The 21,766-nt window shown below is 46.7% G+C and overlaps 1 protein-coding gene across 1 annotated transcript in view; it reads right to left on the bottom strand.

Moving 5' to 3' along the window:
- The window catches only part of LOC146865688 (uncharacterized), a 349,525-nt gene that overhangs the window by 9,654 nt on the left and 318,105 nt on the right, over nucleotides 1-21,766 (bottom strand). Inside the window, exon 4 of the mRNA XM_085640760.1 lies at nucleotides 14,735-14,935. Within this exon, the coding sequence (XP_085496886.1) occupies nucleotides 14,735-14,935 (201 nt within the window). The remainder of the gene's footprint in view (nucleotides 1-14,734; nucleotides 14,936-21,766) is intronic.

The following is a 21,766-nucleotide window of genomic DNA, read 5'->3' as shown; positions in this document are numbered from 1 at the left end:
CATTTAGCGACCTTTCAGTAAAATCAGGGAAGGGTATGGTCCTGATTAATGTTTCCAATAGCACGTACACCTCCCTAATCAATGACCGTAACAAGCGTAAGACTGCTGGAGACTTGATGTCCCAGAGCCGAGTCCAAACTCCCCTTCTGCAGCCTGTCCTACCATCACACCCTGAGTCCTACCCCAACATTGAGGCCATGGGGAGATGCCCTTTACAGGGCAAGAGATTCACAGCCTAGTGGCAGATCATGTATAATAAATCAGGCCACCCATGAATCACCTACGCAATTTACACAAACCCCAAATAAGAGGAGCCCCAGTCAAGAGGGTCTTGGTAAGGAACTATTGGCCCCAAATAGTGTCTACTTGGTTAACGTGCCTGCATTGAGAGTGGAGGGTAAGTAGTCTTAGAACTCACTTAAAAATAAATGGCTACAATTGATTAGATCTATCCACAACTGTTACTCAATAATCTACACAGACATTATTGGTGCAAGCAGATTTATTGGACAATCGGGCCAAACTGGTGATTATATTGAGCTAAGGCTTAGGGACAGACATTTAGTTGAGGGATTGGTGGGACTTGGTTTGCAGATATCTCTCTGTCCAAACTCCCAAGTTCAGTTTAAACTAAAACCACCATTCCTAAACCCTATTGCTCCGCATTTTTCCCCTTCTGATAGGGATCAATCGGGGACTTCGATGGTGGACTGAGAGAAACCCAGGCCCTAATTTACCACAACTAGCAGGGCCTGGGTAGCACCAATCGGAGCAATGTTATCCCCGGCAGGAGCAAGAGGGGACTGCCCTAGAAGAAGTTTCCCCAATTAATGGCCAGCCTCAGAAATCAATTACAATTCATGAAAGCATTAGTATCATACCCTGGAATGTTGCAGGTTTAAACAACAATCAAACATGGCTCTCTGTCTCATTCTCAACAAACCTTTCAGCGACATACATTTGTCATTTACATACCCATGCGTATCGTTTAGATATCTGTCTATTACAGGAGAAGTGGTGTCTGAATTTTTGTATTCCTGCCCATCACACTGGGATGGGTCGTCCCTCGGGTGGCCTTATTATATGGGTCAGGACATAATTGTTTGTGGGCCTACCTTTACTTAATCTAAATTCCCCAGATATCTTGGGCTTTGCCCTCACGAACAAGGATGAGCGGTCAAAACACATGTATAACATTTATAATTGTGGGACCAGAGGTGCAGGAGAGACTACTACCCTGAAGCAATTCATGTCCCACAGGGGGATTTCAACAATAATGAGGCCCTAGTTATTGCAGGGGACTTTATTACAACTTTTGAGCCTCTTGATACTAAGGATAAGTCTCTAATTGAGGTTGAGTATGGCTAATGGGGCATTCCTGCCATAGCAATTACTCCAGGGAAGCAGCGCAGAGACGGCGCTTACCAACTGATGGCCTTGACCTTTTCATATGGACTGCGTGCCTGTAATGGCCTCACGAGATCTGATCCCCAAGCATACTTTTAACTGCCCAGGATCCCCTAGTAGAATTGACTATGTCCTTGTCTCTTTGCCTTTATGGAGGTTCGTAATGGACTTGATGGTGATCAACATACAGGACAGCGACCATAATGCATTACATTGCATTATGGGTGACATCATAGTGCCAGGAGGCACCTGCCATATTACTCAGCAGAAATATAAGACCTGTTAACAATAGATGCACCTTGAAGTGGGCCAGAGTGTCAACTAAACCTGGGATTCTGGCCCTTATTAAATGTGCACTTAATTCCACTCTGAAGGGTATGGACATCTTAGACTAAGCCGACAATAGAAGCCTTGCTATCTCTGATATCCATGGTGCCTATTTTAATAAGCAATTAACTGCCTCCGCCAGGATGCTGGGAAGGCTAATTCTTTTGCCAAACGCAATCCATAATGGTATAATAGAGAATGTGGGGGTCACAAAAACTGAACTGCTGCTTGTGCTTAAATCTGGCAGAGAGTTTTTCAAGGCAAAAAATGGCACATTACAAAAAAAACACAGGCGCAGGCTTGTCGGTCCTGGGACTCAAACCTCTGGGACCACATTTTTGATGCAGCTAAGGCAGAGGATGACGAAAAATTCTGGGAACTGGTGGCTAATGGAGGCCAGCATTGAATCCAATATTTAAATAATGTTATCAGCCAAAAGCACGGTGGCAGTATTTTACCGACCTTTATAATACGCCAGGCGAGGGCCATCAGTCTTTTATTATTAGACAGAGTGAGGGGGATCCAAAACCTTATCTGACCTGCATATAGAACCAGCTGCCACTAGGGAGGCCATCAATAGTATCTTGCAAGGTAAAGTGGCAGGCCCAGATAGTATACCGCGGGGCCTTTTTTAAAGCTGACATAGTGAGCTGGAACCTATACTTAAATAAACTTGCAAATGCAATAGTGGAAGGCGCGCAGATTCCCATCTCCTCGAAATTGTCCCAATCCACAAGAAGGGCGCTAAGGGCTCACCTCTAAATTATAGACCAATCAGTTTTATTGATGTGTCATAAAAAATATTCTGTAGACAGATTTTAAGTGCTTTTGAAACCTGGATTGATGGTGCAGTCGTTTTGTTGGCTCTACAGACTGGGTTCAGAAAAAAACACCATAGACCAGGCGTTCAGATTTCTGTCAATCGCAAGGAAAACTGTGGTTATTCAGAAAGCCCATCTCTATGTAATATTTGGTGATCTAAAAACTGCCTTTGATTTAGTTCCCTGCAGTAGATTGTGGGGAGCGTAAGGGCAGCGGGGAATCCCCCATACCCTGCTGGATATTCTAATTCGTCCACATTATGATTCATAAGCGCAAGTGAGATGGGGACAGCAAGGCGAGCTGAGGGAGTGCACGAGAGTAGCATAGATGCCAACATTTTAGAAGGGAAAGTGGGAGATTTATTTTTAAATAATCGGAAGAATGTATTCTCCCATTGACTTCTATTGAGGGCTTTCTCGGGTCTATTCTCATGTACTGGAAATAAATTAAAAGAAAGTTTTTTTTTACCTTACCTGTCAGGAGCAGGGAGAAAGCAATATGGCAGGTAGAGAGAGCTTAAAAAAATGTTATGTACTGCCCTGAAGGAGCTGGTTACTGGCAGTGTGTACTCAAGACCGGTCCTTTTCTGCAGAATCCTGAGGGGGAATCAGCTTTTTGCATACAGGAATCAGGAGGCTGGAGACTAGCACTGAAATCGGTAGTCTCCCGTCTGAATCTGGAGGGTTGGCATGTAAGGAGTAGGGGGGGTGCAGCAGGGGTGTGTACTCGCCCTAAGGGGCATATTATCAATTCCAATTGAAGCCCATGTTAGATGTGAAGGACATCTAACATGGGCTTCAATTGGAATTCCATAGAGCATATTATCAAGCCCATTATCCCCGTTTTAGCGGCAGTTTTCTGCTGCTAAAGCGGCGATAATTTTATCGCCTGGCTTGATAATATGCCCCCAAGCTCTTTTCCTTGTATATAAATGGCGTAGTGGAAGCAATGGCCTAGTGTAGGCACGGCGCCCCTACAATTGCAGACACCAAAGTACTGATACTCTTCATCGTGGATGACACTTCATTAGTCTTCAAAACCATGTCAGGACTCCAGAACCATATAGACAATTTTGCATTATTTTGTCATGATCTGGGTCTGGAAATACATATTGGGAAAACTAAATTCATGTATATTTATCCACACAAAACGTTTAGAGGCTCTATTAAATCATTGAGCACTGCTTAGAGAGGGTACATCGCTTTGACTATTTAGGCGTCAGATTGACTTTCAACTTGTCCTCCTCAGCCCAAATTAGAAAGAGTGCTCTGAACTTGTCCCATCATGCATTCGGGGGTCCAAGCTGTTCAATTCTTCTTACACAAAACAGATTTCTCCGGCCTTACTCACCTCTCAGACAAATGCAGTAGCTAGCGCCCTTTACAATGCTGAACTATGGGGCATAGTTGACATTACTCCAATAGCCACGGCTGAAATGTTTTTTTCCACAGAGCACCCCTATGTTACTTTTAAGGTGGGACATGGGCAGGAACTCCATCAGGGACAAAGCTAAATTATGTTCAATCTTGTACTGGTGGAGATTGAGGAACACCCACGCCCTGGCGAATTACCTGTGTGCCTTTAGGGAATTGTAGAACCGGATAAGGGCAGGAAGATCAAGGGTGTGGCGAGCTTGAATGCCTCTCTTTCATCTTTGGGCTGTGATGAGTTTTGGAGTACAGATCTTCAAAAGATTTCCTGAACTAGAGCACACCTAAAGAAAGTTTTCTGTGTGCATACTTGGACCGAGGTAGTAAGAAGACCTAATTTGGGCCCTGTCTCCTCAGAGTTTATGGACATCAAAAATAGCAGCGGGTTTGAGAATGTCCCAGATTTCATTACAGACCCCTTACCTAAGCAGCTGTTTGTCACGTTCTGACATGGTGCTCTTCCTCTTAAGAATCTCACCAAGAGCTGGAAGGCTATTATCGAGCATAGCTCCATATGCCCTGTCTGTCTTCGGGCTGACGAAACTCTTATGCACCTTTTCTTCTTTTTTCCGGGGTACAAACAACCTAGGAAATGATGGATAATCCCCGGTTGTAGGAACTTGGGTTCCAGACAATGTGCTGAGGCAGCTAGACTGCTGCATGCTGACGCTTCTAAAGCATGTGTTTGCGCAGTTGCTATTTCTTACATCACAGCTGATGCACAAGATTAAATGCGCTGGCTTGACTACAATAGGTTCAGTGAGCCTCCCAGACAACCGTGTCAGCATGAAGTGTTTAAATTTTTCTTCTTTGTAGGCCCAGAAACTTTTGCTCTCTTTAGAACCTCAACTAAGGATAATTCCAAGTGAAGACCTAATTTGCACATTGTGGAACTTAGTAGGTTTACCCAGTTGTTTAGTGTGGTTACAGCATTTGTATGAGGGACCTTACGCAACATATGTAAATTTGCTGCTAGGCGAAATGCGCGCTTAAACTTTTGCATGTTCTGGCTTGTATTTGTAATATTGACCTTAATTTGTATATCTGCTTATGATTGATTTGTGAATAATGAACTTTATATATTCATGATTTTTATTGGTTTATATGTGCTTTTATGGTTTTTACCAAGATAATGCTTATTGATGATTTAACATCTTTTAATGTTAGTGCAGTGTTGAGTTAACACCAGCCCAGTGCTGCTGTTAACCAGGGGGCCGCATGAAAGGTCAGGACGGCTGCATGTGGCCTTCGGGCCGTATTTGAGTACCACTGCTGTATACCTATGACATATACTTGCAAAATAATTGACATCATCCTTTGTATTGAAATATGGATATGTCTGGAACATTGCAGATGCTGTCAGGACATCCTCAGTGATCCAGAGTACACCATCCAGGGATTTGGGAGACATGCTGGCTGCAGCAGCCAGACCCACTGCCAGCCGTCAGCCAGGTAAGTGTGCCATATAGTGTTGTAAACTACTGATTTCCAAATCGTGCACAATAACCAAATGCTCGTGAAAGGATATTTGAAGATATTGATAGTTTTTTGGTAGCATCAGAAGTTGGTGTGCATTATGTTCCCAATGCAAAAGAAACAATTGATGGACGAAATGCTGGACAATGCAAACATTCACCTCCAGTCACAAGGATCTGGGTTAAATCCATAATTCCTAGGATGTGTCATGATTCCGCGATTCCGCGATCCGCCCGCTCCGTGGAGGAGAGGTTAGCGGTCTAGTGTTGCGGGACCACAACGGAAGGTCGAAATCCTCACTTCCGGTTGGTCGCGCATAACAGCCGGGAACTCCGGCTGCTCAGCGCTTCGAATTCTGGTCTCAACCGCTGAAGGAGAAGACGCCGATTCCGAGCTCCAGAACACCGCCGAAGAAGGACGCTGCCGCGGACTTCGAGAGGACCAGGTACAGCCTTATCAGAGGGCGCACCAAAAGTAGATGGACGTCTGTCTCTGCCATCTCACTACATCTATGTTAAGTCATCCCACTGCAGACCGGGGAGTGTGCAGTGGAGCGGGAGACTCATCCTGCAGTTATTATTTACGCCAGGGATCTTTTATTATTTGCGCAGGAGCGCTGGTTTTGTTCCCTTGATTTTTGCCACACGTTCCCTGAAACAGGAGAGTACCGGTTAGGTACGCCAGGGACCTTTATTATTTGCGCAGGAGCGCTGGTTTTGTTCCATTGATTTTTGCCACACACGTTCCCTGAAACAGGAGAGTACCGGACAGGTACGCCAGGGACCTTTATTATTTGCGCCGGAGCGCTGGTTTTGTTTCCTTGTTTTGGGTCGATACCATTAGGGAGCTACACAACATTTTGCGGCCACTGTGGTCCCGGACCTGCGAATTGGAAGCCGGACATTGAGGAGGATCTCACATCAGAACACCAGGTAACCCAGTGGCTAGTAGGTGGGCACGACACGGAGGGGGGTAGAGAAGGAACGTACAGGAACGTAACCGTGTTCCCTTCTTTCCCTCACAGCTTGGTCCAACATCATCCGGACTCACGCCTCTCTGGCTTCTACCCCGGGTACCCCCTTGTCCTAAGCGGTGCTCTACCCCGACTAGGGCACGGCGGGAAACGGGGTGGTGGTTCTAGTCGTCTCTGCAGGAACACCCCCTCAAAAAGACGGTAAGCCTTGGGAGGGGACCTTGACAGAATTCGAAGCCCAAGTACTACCTCCTGCCCGGGCGACATGGGTGACCCTGAGATTACGCTACAAGACATTGCGGCCATCTTGGCCACTATGCAAGCGGACAACCGCAGTCTACGCCAGGATATAACCGCGTTACAGACACAGGTTGCGGATACCGGAACAGGGCCTTGGGGACAGTTCCCCACATCAAGAGTGCTGCGAGAAGGCCTGTTGAGACCCGCCACCTTTCAATCCGGTGGTTCTCCATCGACTCCCTCGCAAGACACCTCCATCCAGGTGATAGCCCCGCATACAGTGCAACTGGCCCCCCCTGAGCGTTTTTCTGGTGACAGTACGAAGTACAGCGTTTTCATGCACCAGTGCCAGCTGCACTTCATGGCCCGTGCTACCGCCTTCCCGGATGATGCCTCTAAAATCGCCTTTATCCTCTCTTATCTGGGAGGTGATGCCTCCCTGTGGTCCATACCTTTGGTGGAGAATGACGACCCAGTGTTGTACCACTTACCTGCCTTCAAGGACACCATGCGAAGGATGTTCGCCCATCACACATTTGTACAGGCCGCGGATAATGAGCTGCTCGGATTAAAACAAGGTACCACGGATTTGTTACACTATATCACTACATTCAACCGACTGATCATCGAAGCCCAGTGGCCTGAGTCCAAGAAGGTGTCGGTCTTCTATAGGGGATTACGGGACGACATGAAAGACCTTCTATCCCAGATCCCGGACCCGCCAGAGGACATCGGACCGTTTATCGAGCTGGTTGTTAAACTGAACTTCCGGTTACAGGAACGGAAGACCGATCGACACAGGGGCGGAGACCCCCGAGTGGTGCCACAAAGGGAGAAGAACCCCGACATGGCGGTACCTACCTCCGACTCACCCGAACCTATGCAGATCGGAGGGATTCGGGGAGCACTGACCAAGGAGGAACGAGAGAAGAGACGGCGACAGAACCAGTGTCTGTATTGTGGCAAAAGCGGCCACTTCGTGAAGGAGTGCCCTGTTAAACCCACAAAGCCACGGCCGAGGAGACCCTTTGCACTTCCTATTTCCAGGGGAGACTGGTCGGGAAACGAAGAAACCCAGTAAACGGTGGGGTCCGGCTACTGGGTTCGTCATCCGTCAGGATACCAACCCCGGGAAACGGCGTCGGTTGCCATCATTTCGGGGTAGAAGTTACCCTGCAGACACAGACGGGACAGGCATGGCAGGTGACAGCCCTTATCGATTCCGGAGCCACAGGCAATTTTATCGACAACCTCTATATGGCTAGCCTAGGAATGGCAGTGGTACCAAAGAAGACGCCGGAGGCCGTGAAGGCCGTGGATGGGACAGATCTTACGTCGGGGCTCATCCGTTTCTCAACCGAACTCCTTGAAATGACGTTCCAGAATAGCCATACGGATTCAATCACCTTTGATGCCATTGACGCACCGCAGTTCCGCCTGATCCTGGGACTTCCATGGTTGGCGGCCCATAACCCACGAATTGACTGGGCGACCAGGGTGATGTACTTAGATTCCGAGGGTTGTACGTCTTGTTGTTACCCCCGACCATGTATCTCCAGCTCCTCTTGTATACAGGCGCACGTGTTGCCCCTTACCAACACTGTCTTAACCGTACACGGGACGGTACCTGAGGCGTATCTGGACCTGGCCGCCGTGTTCGATAAACAAGGGGCGAATACCTTACCTCCGCATCGCAGCTTTGACTGCAGAATAGATCTGATTCCGGGCTCGAAGCTGCCTTGTAGTCGCATATACTCGCTCACAGAAAAAGAAAATGAACACCTTCGTATGTATCTGGACGAATATTTACGTAATGGGTTCATCCGCCATTCCAGATCACCGGTGTCTTCTCCTCTCTTTTTCGTGGCAAAGAAGGAAGGAGATTTAAGAACGTGCATCGACTTTAGGGCGATGAATGCCATTACGGTAAAAAACAGATACCCATTGCCACTGATCACGAACTTACTGGATCAAGTGAAAACCGCCAACATATACACCAAGCTAGATCTTCGGGGGGCCTACCATCTCGTCAGAGTTCGAAAGGGTGACGAATGGAAGACCGCGTTTCGGACCAGGTACGGACTGTACGAATACCAGGTCATGCCTTTCGGACTCTGCAACGCCCCGGCGGCTTTCCAGTATTTCATTGATGAAGTATTGAGGGACTTCATCGACCGGTTCTGTGTCGTCTACATCGACGACATACTGATATTCTCCAACACACGCGAGGAACACATCCAACATGTGCGCTCAGTGTTACAGCGACTGCTGCACCATGGGTTATACGTCAAGTTGGAAAAGAGCGTTTTCCACACCACCGCCGTTGAATTCCTGGGTCACGTCATCACCCCTGAGGGGGTTACCATGGATACCAAGAAGACGGCAGCTATACTACAGTGGCCATCCCCCGCGTCGGTGAAGCAGGTGCAACGATTTCTGGGGTTTGCGAATTACTATCGTCGCTTCATCGAGGGGTTTTCTCGGATCGTCACTCCCATCACTCGCCTTCTGCGAAAAGGGGTCCGCTTTGCGTGGGACCACGACGCAGAAAGCGCCTTCCGAGCCCTGAAGACTCGGTTCACCACGGCCCCCATCTTGCTACACCCGAACCCGGAACGGCCGTTCATTGTAGAGGCCGATGCCTCCCAAGACGCCCTAGGTGGGATACTGTCCCAAAGAGATGCCAACACGGGCTTGCTGCACCCTGTGGCGTTCTACTCGAGAAAACTACAGCCGGCAGAGCGGAACTACACGGTTTCCGACAGGGAATTGCTGGCCATAAAGGCCGCCTTCGAGGAATGGCGCCACCACCTCAAGGATGCGAGGCATCCCGTAACCATATATACGGATCATAGGAACCTCCAGTTCCTTCGTTCAGCCAGGGCCCTGACCGCTCGGCAACTGCGGTGGACCCTATTCTTTAATGAATATGACTTTCACATCCAGTACCGACCTGGCAAGAACAACGCCAAGGCTGACGCCCTGTCACGACTCACGGACAACGAGGAGACCTTGCCAGCTGACGTGCCAGCACCGATCCTCCCGAACCGCTGTTTTCTAGGAACCGTTCTGTCTTCCGGCTTCTTGACCCAACTGCGGGACGACCTACGACTGAAGGCCGCCTCGTTGTGGATGGGGGAACTTGAAGGGCTCACCGCTAAAGATGGGTACATATACCAGGGAGACCGGTACTACTTGCCTCTACCTCACCTTCAGCAACAGGCCTGTACATGTGCCATGATCACCCGTTGTCCAGCCATCCTGGTCGTCAGAAGACGAAGGACTTGTTGTCAAGACACTTCTGGTGGCCTACCCTAGACATGGATGTGCATGCTTACATCGCGCGGTGTGCTGTCTGCGCTCAGGGTAAAGGGTCATCTCAACCCACGGTGGGGCTGCTACATCCTATTCCTGTGCCTCCGTACCCCTGGCATACCATATCCATGGACTTCGTGGTGGACTTGCCTAGAACTAAGACGGGTTGTACCACCATCCTCACCATTGTGGACCATCTCTCCAAGATGGCCCATTTCGTCCCATTGGAAAAACTACCCTCGGCGGCCGCCTTGGCAGGGATCGTTCTACGAAACGTGATACGCTTACATGGCATTCCATCGGTAGTCATCACGGACAGGGGCTCCCAGTTCGTGTCCAAGTTCTGGAACGAGGTTTGTCGCATCCTGCGCATGGAGGTGCGCTTATCCACGGCATACCACCCTCAGACTGATGGACAGGCGGAGAGAACCAACCAGACCATGGAGCAGTACCTCCGATGTCTACTCCTGTCCGTCGATCACGAATGGTCGGAGGTCCTTTGGCTGGTGGAATACGCCTATAATAACAGTAGACATTCCTCAACCGGCATGTCCCCGTTCTTTTGTCTCCAGGGGCGACATCCCCGAACGGCCCCTTGGGAGGATCCTGCTGCCAGTCCTCTGCCCACAGTGCAAGCATACCATGGGTTCCTTCGTGATCTCTGGCAGCAGGCCAGGTTCGAACTCGCCAAGGCTAAGGAATCATACAAACTGTTCGCGGACAGACGTAGACAGGTCGAGCCGCTGTTCAGGGTGGGTGACAGGGTGTGGGTGTCACTCCAGCACATCAATGCACACGGTCCCAAGAAACTGTTGCCCCGGTTCGTGGGTCCATACGCCATTGCTAAGGTGATCAACCGTGTGGCCATGAAGTTGGCTCTACCCCCGCACATGAAATGCCATCCTGTTTTCCACGTTTCCCTCCTGCGAGCTACCCATCCTGATTGTGTGGCCTCCGCTCCTCCACCTCCTGTTCTTCGCGGTGACCACATCGAGTACGAGGTCCGGGCCATTCTGAATTCCCGGAGGACCCGGGGCCGGCTCTTCTACCTGGTGGACTGGAAGGGTTATGGTCCTGAGGAGAGGTCGTGGGAGCCGTTGTCGCATGTCCGCCACGCCTCCCGGTTGGTTCGGGCCTTCCACTTGGGTCATCCTGGCTGTCCTCGGCCTGCCGCCTTGGTGTGAACCTCCGGCAGCCGGGTGGGGGTTCTGTTTAGTGGTGGGTGCTGTCATGATTCCGCGATTCCGCGATCCGCCCGCTCCGTGGAGGAGAGGTTAGCGGTCTAGTGTTGCGGGACCACAACGGAAGGTCGAAATCCTCACTTCCGGTTGGTCGCGCATAACAGCCGGGAACTCCGGCTGCTCAGCGCTTCGAATTCTGGTCTCAACCGCTGAAGGAGAAGACGCCGATTCCGAGCTCCAGAACACCGCCGAAGAAGGACGCTGCCGCGGACTTCGAGAGGACCAGGTACAGCCTTATCAGAGGGCGCACCAAAAGTAGATAGACGTCTGTCTCTGCCATCTCACTACATCTATGTTAAGTCATCCCACTGCAGACCGGGGAGTGTGCAGTGGAGCGGGAGACTCATCCTGCAGTTATTATTTACGCCAGGGATCTTTTATTATTTGCGCAGGAGCGCTGGTTTTGTTCCCTTGATTTTTGCCACACGTTCACTGAAACAGGAGAGTACCGGTTAGGTACGCCAGGGACCTTTATTATTTGCGCAGGAGCGCTGGTTTTGTTCCATTGATTTTTGCCACACACGTTCCCTGAAACAGGAGAGTACCGGACAGGTACGCCAGGGACCTTTATTATTTGCGCCGGAGCGCTGGTTTTGTTTCCTTGTTTTGGGTCGATACCATTAGGGAGCTACACAACATTTTGCGGCCACTGTGGTCCCGGACCTGCGAATTGGAAGCCGGACATTGAGGAGGATCTCACATCAGAAGAACACCAGGTAACCCAGTGGCTAGTAGGTGGGCACGACACGGAGGGGGGTAGAGAAGGAACGTACAGGAACGTAACCGTGTTCCCTTCTTTCCCTCACAGCTTGGTCCAACGTCATCCGGACTCACGCCTCTCTGGCTTCTACCCCGGGTACCCCCTTGTCCTAAGCGGTGCTCTACCCCGACTAGGGCACGGCGGGAAACGGGGTGGTGGTTCTAGTCGTCTCTGCAGGAACACCCCCTCAAAAAGACGGTAAGCCTTGGGAGGGGACCTTGACAGGATGCTTGTTTCCGGTTCATGGAGGATCTGGCTTGGCAGTTCGGGCTGAACTGTTCCCACGAGGCACAGGGTCAAGACTGATTTGCATATGGCCAGGTCTAAACTGGGATGGCATAGTGAGCATAAGAATGATGGATTTAACCCTGATCTCTTGACTGGGGGTAAATGTTTTGATTTGTTCTGCATTCCATCCGTCAATTGTGTGTCTTTTGCTTTCTCTCCCTAAGTGCGCCAGGTATTCCTAGACGTGGGTCTTGGGCTCACTGTGCCACTGGAATCCAGCTATCCTGGCTGATGAGGGGCGAAACCCTGAAACCGGGCCTAGGATGCTTGTTTACGGTCCATGGAGGACCTGGCTTGGCAGTTCAGGCTGGACTGTTCCCATGAGGCACAGGGTCAACACTGATTTGCATATGGCAGGTCTAAACTGGGGTGGCATAGTGAGCAAAAGAATGATGGAATTAAACCAGATCTCTTGACTGGGGGTGAATGTTTTGATTTGTTCTGCATTCCGTCAATCAATTGTGTGACATCGCAATATGTTCCCAATGTAATCAGCGATGTCTATGTTAATTTTGCATGTTCACATATAATTAATGCTGAAAATTAATTATGGTGTCACTTCCTTCTGAAGCTGCTGGATCAAGGTCCACATCTTATGTCACACACACAAGGAGCCAGGTTCAGATGCTGACATCACAGGGATCCCAATTCCACGCAGAGCTGTGGCTGGAGCTGGTGAGTTTGAATTTGCATTACACATCTGCATTGAACACCTCAGTGCTACAGTGTGAGCTGTCATGAGTAGGTTTACAAAAACCAGGTCCCATGTTAAACATCATATAGATGCATGGATTAATTGACCCATCACTTGGGGAAGCTGAACCATCCACCAGGGGAGGGTGACAGGCAATCCGGGGGGAGAACTCAATCCTCCTCAAGCAGATATGTCAGCCACCAGCATCGCCCAAGAAGAGGAGGATGAAGAGAACGAAAATGAGGATGAAGAAGATGATCTGGTGCTGTTTGCGGAGGAGGTGTCAGATAATGAGGAGTGCGTTGTTGGTTCACTGGTCAAAACACCAAAGCCTCCTCCCGGGTCCAGTCAGCATCGTTCATCCCACTTCACCTCTGAGAATTGCCCATTTCAACCAGCCACAGCATTCACCTACCCCAAAACAACCATCAACTCCTCACAGCCCTCACATCCAGGTCAGACATGTTGCTTCTCTTACACACTCCTCCGGTGCCAGTGCATCCCAAGCCTTCTCTCAAGCATCTGAGAGACCTAACAACCCAGGTGAGGAGCAGGTATGCCATTTGCACCAAGCTCCTCCTCATAGCCTCCCATGTGCCACCCATCCCTGAAGGTCGTATCAGAGGTGGTCCCATGTGGAGGGGGCTGGTAGATGGTCATGGTGGCCAGTGGAAAGATGATTTCTTCCAATAACAGGCTGATGTGAGGCAGGACTTTCATGCCCTAGTGGCTACTCTGTCAGACATTTCAGACTCACTACAGTAACTACGCCAAATATCTCAGATGATTGACAGACAAACCCATTTCTTAGACAGGGTTAAGACATCTTGCCAAGACATGGCAAGGTGGCAAAATGACATCATTGCAATCTAAAGGGAAGAGAGTGCAAAACAGCATGCCTTGGCCATGAAGATCATGGGGGGGCATGTTGAAACTAACCAAAGAATTCCTTCATGTCAACAATGGATGGGACCCAACACACCTACCTGCACCACCCCTACCCACCCACCTGTACCACAGACTTGCAAAGGCACCCCCTTACATACACAGGCACCACCCCCTGCCCATGCCCCCCCTGCACAGCCACCTCCCCTATGAGCTGTCACATCCCCCACATGTGCAGGCACACTGACCCCCAGTACAGGCACATCCCCCACCTCTTCAGGCACCCGCACACCCTCACCCCCTGTCCAGGCACCTCCCCCACCTATACAGACACCCTCATCCCCTGCACTTTCATACCCACAAACAGGACAGGCAGATGCACCACACCCACCCACACATCGGCCACAACACAATAATCACACTTACTCACGGAGATCCTCACCAACACAATTGCGAGATCCCCCATTCTCACTGTAAAACATGAGTACTCCTAAAATTTGCAAACAAAAAGAATATTCTCCGAAAGTGATTTGCGTAATAGTTGGTGATGGTCAATTAGTTACTCTGGTTGGGGGTCACATATGCGACAAAAATGTATGTGAGTAAGACATGTAGATTTGTAGGACCATCTGCGTAACAAGGTATTATGTTGAAAGCATAGCTAAACACCTACCGATGTTGACTTCCATACTGACAGGGGGTGCAGTTAGAGACCTCGATGGAATGGGGGTCTCAAGAGTCAGGGAGGGGTTGGTGGCAGGCTTATATGGTTATGGGGCCTGCCTTGGGGACACAACATCCAATTCAAGTTCTGGTGGACCACAGGGAGGGCCGCATCACCCCCTCTGGCTTGAGGTGTCCCTTTACATGTTTTACCTTCAGCCTCTTCAGACTCCACCCAGGCTGTTGCTGTGGCTGTTGAAGGTTCTGTCCTGGTGGGTGCACTACCCATGCCTGGTGATTGGGCTCCCTCTTCCTCTTCGCTGGTGGTATCCAGAAGACGTGCCTGTCAATGAGCTGAGGAACTCCCTCTCTGTCCCTGGTCCTGTCCTGTTGGTTCTTGGCCAGGCTGCTCCACTGAAATAAAAAGCAAGCAATTATGTAGTTGGTGTACAAATAATAACAATGCACGTGTCTACATAAAGCAAGTGCTGACTTTGTACTTCTTTGATCTCACTAATCAATTATAAGTTTCTTGGAGCCAAACGTATGTGTACTGTCAAAGTAATATCCGGAATTTCATCACATATTGACATCTTTCTCAATTTTGGTCAGTATACTCTTCAGTATCTAATAACCCTCTCCTTCTGCATTAGTTCAATGTGTGTTTCCTGCCATTGAAACATAGTTATCTTCCAATGTAAGTGTACAAGTGGAGATGGGACACAGCCTGGATGGATATATCCACAGCTAAAAGTTAATCCAGGATTATCCTGTAATGTGTAGTCTCAACAGTCTTACACTTACTATCAAAAGTCATCGATTGTGTAGCATAGTGAAACACAACATACATGCCAAATTGGGTACACATATACAAACAAGGCCTTGGACATGATCTTTGCTAAGATGTTATTCTAAATATTAGAATATCCCTTGATAACAGACACTCTACATGGCAAGTGCCACATTTAGCATGTCAAGACTGCAATGTTTATGCTGTACACTTGCAATCACATGTGCATAGTTAGCATAGCTACCTAGATGTTAAAAATTACATTTATGTCACTGTTGAGAAGATGTATGTATTTCGTCCCCCTTGAGTATGTTTGTATCAATTTCAGTGAGGCAAGTATCACAAAGTCAACCTTTACTTCATGGTACACAAATAAAATAGACACACAAAAACCATGCATGATACAGCATCCAACACCCAAACCTCTCTCATAATAACACTAGACAATGTCCAATTCCTCCCTTCCCCATTGCATAAGTTATAAGGCCAAAGTTCACTAGTCATGATGATGTAAGTGCATTTATTCATAACAATGCTACTGTAAGGATGATGTAACCAGTAGTGTATAGGGCTACAAGTCCCAGGTGGCCCTCATAAAACAGCATTTCATGTGCTCCAATGATGCATAGGCCTTATACGTACTGCAGCCAAAGTGAAACTGCAGATAAAGTGAAAGGTGACAAAAGTCACATGATGGTACATCTCTTTCACCACTCACATCATACTTACAGACACACAATGCAGTTAATGCACTTATCAGGTCTCTGCTCCCAAACACCTCTAGCTGAGCATGGAGGGTTGGCCAGGCTGTCTTCAGGACCCTTCTGTACAGTGGGCTGAGACAGGGCCTGTCTAAGTGGGACTAGGATGCCACCTCCAATAAGTTCTGATCCTTAATTCGAGCCCAGAATCGCAGGTCCTCCCAGCGCTTGAGACACATTTTGGCCTGCCGTTGGTACATGCCCACTGCACTGCAGCGCACTACAATATCTTTCCAGAGTCTGGTGCACGCTGCAATACTCAGCTGTTCCTCTGGTCCCCCATAAAGCTGAGGGTCCTCAAGTCCCTCAGCCATGTTGGGTGGTAGGAGAGTTAAATAGAGCAGCAGGATGGCAGAGGATCTTGCTTGAAGATGAGGGTGACTCAGAATGACCATAACATGTCTGCCAGCAACTTCCTGTATTGAACTTCCTGCATTTTTCCCTGTTGCATGTATTGAGCCACTCTCTGGAAAGACTCTGTTGCAAAGAAATGGGATACTGCTAGGATCTTGACATAGGCTGGGATGGCGTGGGAGCAGCATATCTCAGAGTGAAGATACTGCTCCCACTCACAAACCATCTCCAAGATGACATCAGGTGGAAAACAATATCTGTACCTGACAACTTGGCTGGACATCCCAAAGAGGTTGATCCTTTGGCTAAAGATAATTTCTGCTGTCCTGTTCCTCCTCCTCCTTCTCCTCATATCATTCTGTCCCATGACAAGGGGCAAACTTGCAAACACATTCAGAGACATGTCTGAAAGGTCTGAAAGGATTTGTGTGTAGCAGCTCTGAGTTTATGTATGCAGCCATGCTGAGACTGGCTGCTCAGCTAACGACTTTCAGCTGGAACTTGATAAGGCGGATGGTAGGCACTTACACAGGTGTGCCAGGATGAAAGTAAACTTACTCTGGCCCAAAGACGGAGTTACCACCCGAGTGCAGGGATTCCAACCTGAGTGCGGAAACTCTGCACTGATGGAGACACTATTCTAAGTCCCGTTGTTAATACTGAAAGTCATAAACTTTGGGGCTGATTCACAAACGGCCTCTGCACTCATGGCGGAGGCCCCACAGACGCAGGGGAGTCTCTGCACTAGGGGCTGGAGTCTCCACAATGAAAACTCTCATTGCAGAGATTCTGCAAGGAATGCAGAGTCTCCGCCGCAACTGTGGGGCCTCCGCCACGAGTGTGGAGGCCATTTGTGAATCAGACCCTTTAACTTTTGGTCTAAGTTTACCTTTGTGAATCAGGTCCAAAGTGTTATTTGAGGTTCCATAGTTGCAGTGTCCAACATTGTATTCTCCTTTGCATGATTAGTTGTGTTGAACATGAACATGAGAGGCTTGTTATCAGTCATGGCTATCAACTCTTGTCCAGTTAGTTAAACATTTTGACTATTGTCTGCATCGAATCTTCAGTCTATGAGTAAATTTGCAGTTTATGCCAACAGTGACTTTATTCTTGTGAGATCCCTTATTATTTTGTGACTGCTCAATTTTTGGTAAATCAATTAAGCAATTGACTTGTCGGAGGAAGCTTTTTTCTCACGTCTGTGAATATTTATTGACTCTGATTAATTGATAGCTAGTAACTTTGACTGATCAGATAATTACACACACACAAACACACACAAACACGTAATTGTATTTTATATAATATTATACTAATTATTTCTAAAATATTTTTTTACATGTGTAACCTTTATTTTTCTTTGTTCGCCATCAGCTCTGCTTTGCGAGTTGAGGAGATGGGATAGAGGGAGATGGGCTGGAGCGAGCAGTCTTTCATGTTAATATTTTCCATTTTCTTCATATCCCACTAATTCCTTGCTTCTGTTTAAAACTCTTGGCAAACCCCTCAGTATGCCTTGCATTTTGAAATACTTCATGTCTGGAAGAAACACCAAAGCTTGGACATTTATACTATCTTAAACAAATGTGAGTGCATTACATACTTATTGGCCTGGAGGCCATGCCTAGTTCAAGCTGGAGGTTTCCTGCTGTGCCTTAGAGTTTTGAAATTATGGTAAACCACTGAGCTGAACTGATATATTATCAGTTGTAGGCATGCAATCCCGTTCTCGTGTGCATTGCCTTGTTTGAGCTTTGCATGTTCACACATATTCAAATTTCATCGGGGCTCTTTGATCTTGTTGAGACAACTATTAAAAAGACCCAAGATTTAAGTCCTCTTATCTTTTCAATTATGTCCAATTTTTCGAATCGTTTTATTTTCCATTCTACCTTTTTCACAAACAAATTGCAATGTACTGTAGTGATAGTGTAAAAGGGTCTATTGTTCAATCTATGTGTATAGTGATTTTCTTCTGTTTTACCTTTCCATTTAATTCAAACAAATGTCAAAGCTTCTATATCAGTTGCTCCAGTGCATCCTTCGCAATGGAGTTGAGAAATGTTCGCAGGCATAGTTCTTTGGTAATGGCATTACTTACCAGCATTCTAGTGTAATATTCAGGTACATAGTATGTAGTTTCCATTGATGTTTGCTTGTGGGTGTCATGGTTTGGAAACTGACCTACAGAGGCAAAGGTATCAGACTGGCATATGTGTAAAGGTTCATATTTGTAGGGAGGCATGCAATGTCCAGTACATTGTGCTGACTGGTTCCCCTGTGTCCATTAATACACTAAATTATACCCTCTGTGAATAAGTTGCACTGTTGCAAGCGGTGTCCTTTTGATACTGCACTTACTATTATGCTCAACTCACCAATATAAGCATAATTTGTGGTTAGGAAGCTCATTGGTTCTGCAGTTACTAGATCTTCATCTCTCCAGGTTTTAAGGGGGCTAGGCCCTTTCTCAATTTCTTCTTATATGCATTTATTCTTCTCTCTATTAGTCTGCATATTGAAGTTTCTGTATTCATGATGAATTGATATATGGATGCAAAGAGCTTTTTCTTCGCTCATCAGCACCACACTATGTCTATTGCTGTTCATCCTTGACAGAATTGGTGAAAACCCCCACAGTTTATGCAAGCTGTAGTGTTACATTGCGAGAGTGGGTTTCTTCTTTCTCTACTTTCAGTGTTCCACAGCTGTCCCTGTTGTCTTTGTTGTGTTAGTGATTGTGTTCTTCGGTGGGTATCATTTAACATGCCTGAGATTTGTTACCTAGTTTTTCTTCTATTCTTGAACCTGAATCTCAACCAGTGTAACGCACCCATGCATTATCAATAAAAATATTGACCTAGTTTTGGTCTGCTTAGGATGTAGTGACATAACTGCAGTGAGTAACAGCCATACATAATTTGGAAATGGATCTCCAGTAATGGTTCACAGAATGTGTATAATAAAGCAAGATGTCATTGGCGAGCTTGATAATGACCCGTTATATCAGTTGTTTTCAGGCAGGCATTGCTAAACTTGAATGCTTCTTAGACTGAATTTGTTTGTGGGCTACAAAACATATATAGGCTTTGGCCAGTCCTGTAGAAAATGGTTCTGGAGTAACTTCAGGCAGATATTGGTAGCAATACTTCAGCTGCTTCTAAATATTTTTCCACTTGTCTAGAACCTCTGTCCATCTACTCTAGCTCAGGCAATCCATCAATCAATAAGGGGCATATTTACAAGGGCTTTATCTTCGCTTTTTTGGCTTACAAAGCCAAAAAAGCAGAGATAAAACCAGCGCCCTATTTAGAAGAGGGTGCTAACATGCATAATCGCATGTTAGCACCCTTTTTCCCCAATGCCTCCCTTTGCATCTTCAATGAGATGCAAAGTGGGTGGTACTGGGCGTACCCCGGATGGACTACCTTGCAAATATCGCTGATGTTTACATCGCAATATTTACAAGGCAGCCCTCATGATTTTAGCAGACGTCTGCTAAAATCCTGACTTAGCCATCTCTAACATAGGGGGTGGATTATGCTGACCCTGTGGATCGTATCAGCAAGGTTATCGCCGTTTTGCATCGGAACATCGCTGGAAAACCAGCGAAGTTCCCTGCAAAAGGGCGATAACCTCGCTATCTTTGAAATTTTTATCGCCCTGGAGAAACGCATTGTTAATAACGTGCTACCAGGGCGATAAATTCCAGAGATAGCCTGCAATAATATTATTATCGCAAAGCATGGCCAGCGATAAATATCGCTGGCCGTTGATAATTTGCCCCTAAATTCTTTATTCATCCGGAGCCATAAACGTACGACATCAACATAAAAGACATACAAAAATTTGATATTTCAGAAAAGCCATACACTTAGATCAATGGGAAGTAAAGTGCTCAAGTGCAGTTCATGGAACATGAATGTTATAAAATATAAAAAAATCCATATATTAGTTCCTTGACAATAAAAAACAAGCATCGTCATAGAAAAAAGACCCAGGGGATTCGCATATGGACAAGGGCATAGTCTCATTCAGTAGGGACTAAACAGTGCTTCAATGCAATTCAAAGTCCATGTATATCACCAATTATTAGGATTCATGCCATTTGCTGATATTAAGAGCCACTCTTATAAAATGTAAAATCGCATAGCAAACATCTGGTGATCCTAAATACTGCAAGAATACAAACCCCTTGTTGCAAAATTAAAGAAGAGCACTGTAGATTGATAAAGAGTGGTTTATAAAGATCGTAAGCACAATCTCAGAGACACAGAAATAATAGAACAGTAATGACAGTTGAACTGTCATTGGTAGTGGAATGCGCTAACACTCCAAGAAGGGAGGGGAAACAGGAAAGGGGAAGATACCATGTGATAATACATTATATATATAACGGAAAACCATCATGTGAAAAAAAAAATATGTATATAGTATATGCTTCTTCATTATTATTATATCAATGTAGGAATTTACAAGATGGTTTTCCATATATATATAGTAAAATCACAACACATCTCCTTCCTATAATAATTTTACTGAAAAATATAATCTTTATGCCAAACAGGTGTGTGGTGTTTTCGGGACCTAACATCCAACTCAGTTTGATCACAATGAGATTTTGAAGGCTCATTAGAATTGAATGTTCTCTCTAAACAGAACTGTTACAATTAGAGATTTTGTCCGTGCTCCATACACGTCCATCCTCCAATGTAACCACATTAGTATTAACCTTGGTTACTCTTAATGATTTTGAAACCGTACTGACATCTCCTCTAAAGGTATCTGGGGTTTTGACCCCAACCCAATCTCCCACCTTCCACGTTCTGCTTTTTACACCATGTTTGCTATCATACCTTCTGTTATAGTGATCTTGATGACTTTTGACTCTTTTACTCATACTGTCTTGATAAACCCATCTAGCTTTACCACCTCCCATCCAATTAGGGAACAACTTAATACCAGCATGCCTGCCTTTGAGCCTTAAAATAGGAGAAATCCCATTGTCTGAATTTGGAGCTGTATGATATGACCACAACAGTTTTTTAACAGCAATATCTACCAGTACACTTTTTTTTTCATGGTCTAATTTTATAGATTTTTTCACAAAATGGCCAGATTTGGGAGCTAATTATGGCCCCATAGGTCGGATGGGACAGTACATTGTAATCAATGTTTTTTCCTCCTTGTCCCAGACCTTATTAAGCGTTTTTTTTAGGGGGTACCTTGTAAGTACACACAAAGACTGATCAATAAACAACCTTATCCAGGTAACATATCTAACTCTTCATACTTATTGTTTGAACTGTTTAGGTTTTTTATGGTGAACAGAGTTGT

The sequence above is a fragment of the Triturus cristatus genome, chromosome 2_1, assembly GCF_964204655.1.
Source record: "Triturus cristatus chromosome 2_1, aTriCri1.1, whole genome shotgun sequence".
NCBI lineage: Eukaryota > Metazoa > Chordata > Amphibia > Caudata > Salamandridae > Triturus > Triturus cristatus.
Note: the sequence above shows the minus strand (reverse complement) of the source record. Positions and strands in the feature narration are given on the sequence as shown.